The sequence below is a fragment of the Aplysia californica genome, unplaced genomic scaffold (assembly GCF_000002075.1).
Source record: "Aplysia californica isolate F4 #8 unplaced genomic scaffold, AplCal3.0 scaffold00014, whole genome shotgun sequence".
Taxonomy (NCBI): domain Eukaryota; kingdom Metazoa; phylum Mollusca; class Gastropoda; order Aplysiida; family Aplysiidae; genus Aplysia; species Aplysia californica.
This window is the reverse complement of record NW_004797284.1, coordinates 2,518,790-2,521,905: the sequence shown is the minus strand read 5'-3', so window position 1 is coordinate 2,521,905 and position 3,116 is coordinate 2,518,790. Positions and strand designations below refer to the sequence as shown.

Here is a 3,116-nt window from a genome sequence, read left to right as displayed (position 1 = left end):
CCTTGTCTCCTTACCCTATCATTCCTTCCCCTCCCCCTCATTATTCTGCCACTCCACCCACCCCTTTTTTATGGCACAAACACAGTGGATCGTCCTTTCCTCCCCTTTCGCCTCCTCAAAAATATGGGAGGAAAGGGAGGCGAATGGGTTGGAACATGACACGACAGAGTGGATTCGCCTTTCCTGACTCCCCTTTTTTTGTTCAGATCTAAAGATGACAGCTTTGAAGTTGATGTTCTTGTACTGGTTGAAATGAAGACGTCAAAATTACCAGTACATCCAACTTCTTCTGCAACTTTTTTCCATTCAGCACTTACATAATTCCTGTTTTAATAGTACCTGTCTGTCTTATCATAAAGGACTGGGTTTTTTTCTACAGATGTGATCAATATTTCTTGGTTCATAATTTCTAATTCCGTTCTAATCGGCCAAGGTGTGAAATGAAAATGATGAAAGACAACACATAACGATACTAGAATGTATTCAGTGTAACAAGCGAGGCACCCACAACAAACAACATAGGCAAACTAGTTAGACTGAGCACAATGGGAACGGCGAGGCGAATGAAGGCGAACGAAATTTAGGGCAGACCTTAGTTGACGATCCCTCACTTTTTTGCAGTATGGGGGAGTGAAGCAAAAGGCGCGAAAGGCGAACCCACTGTAGCGCGTGCAACGCATTTGTTGATTAAAAACAACATACGCCAACAAAAAAAAAAGGGAGGCGAGGCGGATACTCCCCAAAAAGGTGGCGAAGATGTATCCACTGTGTTTGCACGTTTACCATATCATACTCCCTCCGCCTCATTCTGTCACTCTAATCCACCCCCAATCTTCCAACACTGCCACTCCATCCACCTCTACCCTCCCCTTACCCTGCTATACTCCCACCCCCTTCCCTACTCTGCCACTCCGTCGTCTTCCCCCTCCTCTTTCCTATTTTCCCCAATTTGGATGTTCCCACTCACCCGTTGCTGCTTCCCTTCTGAGAGTGCTTTGATGACATCGTCCAGACCGTTCAGAACAAACTTAGGTCGCAGATACAGCTTGCCAGTAGGCACCGTCTCGTTGCCGATCTGTAGGTCATCGGGGATGGACGAGTGCCCAAATCGGTACGCAGCTGTAGAAAATGCATTGGACAAAGTTGGGTCAACAATATCGTTGTACGCATAATCCCCATCACCCGGGAGAAGATCGTATATTTTAGCTACAGTTTCTCCCAGTAGAGTCTTTAGGTAATCAGAATACGAAACTTTTTGGAGAATCGCCCCCACAATTCTGCGGGCTTGCTGGTATAATTTCTCGTCAGTCCAGTCTTCGTGAGCGGCCTTCAGACGTTCGCACAGCAAGTTGTGATAGCGTAAGAACACAGTATGCAACGCATTCAACCCTGGGTATACATTAACTCGAACATCTCCTGCTAAAAAGCAGTAATCCCCTGGCTCTAACTTGAAACACTGGCTGTCGTCCTCCCATTTAGGCAGGAATTCTTCTCCGTTAATTATTTTTGCCCTCAGCTTTCCATTTTCAAAGGAACGTAGCGATCTTGCGTGGGTCTCACTACTGCCGTAGATTTGTGAGCCATCTAAGAATGGGGTGATATCGCTGTACTGCTGTCTGATCGACATGTCGTCCAAGACGCCTTCAGATCTTGTAAAGGAGATACATCGAGTGTTTTGCGTATTGAAGTATGGGTCGTCCTCTGGGGCCATGATTGGGTGACATGGACCGCCTGATCTCACATCAGGGTGAAAATCTGAGCCATTGGTCAGCCCGCTACAGCACAGTTTGTTGGGACTGGATGTTTGGGGGGTATGTGTGATGTCATGGTCAAGGAACTGACCCCACTGCATCAGCATGACTGTGGCATCGTCGGACAGAGCATTGCCTGGAGGGTGCACGTTCGTACTCACTGTCCGCGGGCTGGGTAAAGGTGGGTTGCCAGGAGCAACGGAGACCAGGCGTGGTGTATTCCCATCGTTCTGGTCGTACACTGGAGAGAGGAGACGACGGAAAGGGGAGTTGGTGCGGCCCCTTGTGGGCTGCTTAATGTTGTTGCAGCTCCCGTCTGCCTGGCGGTAGGGGTAAGACACGTCACATGAGATATCGGAGATGGCTCTTTGGCATCCGTCTATAGCTCTTTCTGCAGAGAATGTGAAGGATAGAGCAACAGCGAGACTAAGAGAGAAAGTGAAACGTGCGAGAGACGACATGTCTCGACAAGACTAACCCTCTTTTTGAACTATGCTACTCTTTACTCGCGTTATTTATATAGACCACGTACTGAGCTACCTTGACCGTCCTTAAAAGACCGAAATAGCAGTGTTTGTGTATGGATAGTGGCAAATACATCTATGTTGATAAGAGCTCTATTTTTAATGCTCATACTTGTACGTTTTTCGGGGTCCAGCTCTCTTCAAAACTCGACAAATCCTTATGTTGCCAGTCACCGCAATTTCATCAGATAACACAAGGTAAGGTGGGTCCAAATTTTAACTCATTAAGGACCTGTGCTCTTGTTATTCGACAACGTTTAAAGATGCACTGCTTTGTGGCTTTTTTTTTTTAAAGTGTATATTCGTTTTCCAATCAGATATTTCAACTGTTTTCTTTGTCTGAAACATATATGCAACAACACGCATACGGTGAAATATGCAAGGTAACATTTCCGAGTTTTGAATGATAGTTAAATAATGTGTCGTGTCATATATTGCATTTGATCTTCTGCTCATCAGACATGTCTGCCACATCCTTAAAGAGTTAAAAGGGGACTTGACTTCGCCCCAAAGTGGGCATCTTGTTGTAAGAAAAATAAAGTACAAGTACCATACTGGCTGAGCGTGTCTCTCAACACACGCATGCCAATTTGAAAGAAAAAATTCAAACGGTGGGTTTCGGTTTTATTTCTTATAAAATGTAACCTTCCGTGGACATGATGTACTATAAGAAATAACAGAAAATAAAAAGGGACTTTGAGAGAAGACATTATAAGTACAAAAATGGATGAATCTACAAACTTTGTCGGGATCAGAGGTGAGCTCACGTATGTTATGTGCCATTCGGAGGGTAAAGGTCTACTTCAGCCCTCCGTTTGGGACTTACTTGGCCTACTTGGCA

The 3,116-nt window shown here is 45.4% G+C and overlaps 1 protein-coding gene across 1 annotated transcript in view; it reads right to left on the bottom strand.

The window, feature by feature from the left end:
- LOC101857618 (chorion peroxidase) overlaps nucleotides 1-3,110 on the bottom strand; it is a 6,989-nt gene extending 3,879 nt beyond the window's left edge. The window contains exon 1 of the mRNA XM_013085148.2: nucleotides 968-3,110. Coding sequence (XP_012940602.1) covers nucleotides 968-2,212 — 1,245 coding nt within the window. The 5' untranslated portion in view covers nucleotides 2,213-3,110. The remainder of the gene's footprint in view (nucleotides 1-967) is intronic.
- Between the last annotated feature and the right edge of the window lie 6 nt (nucleotides 3,111-3,116).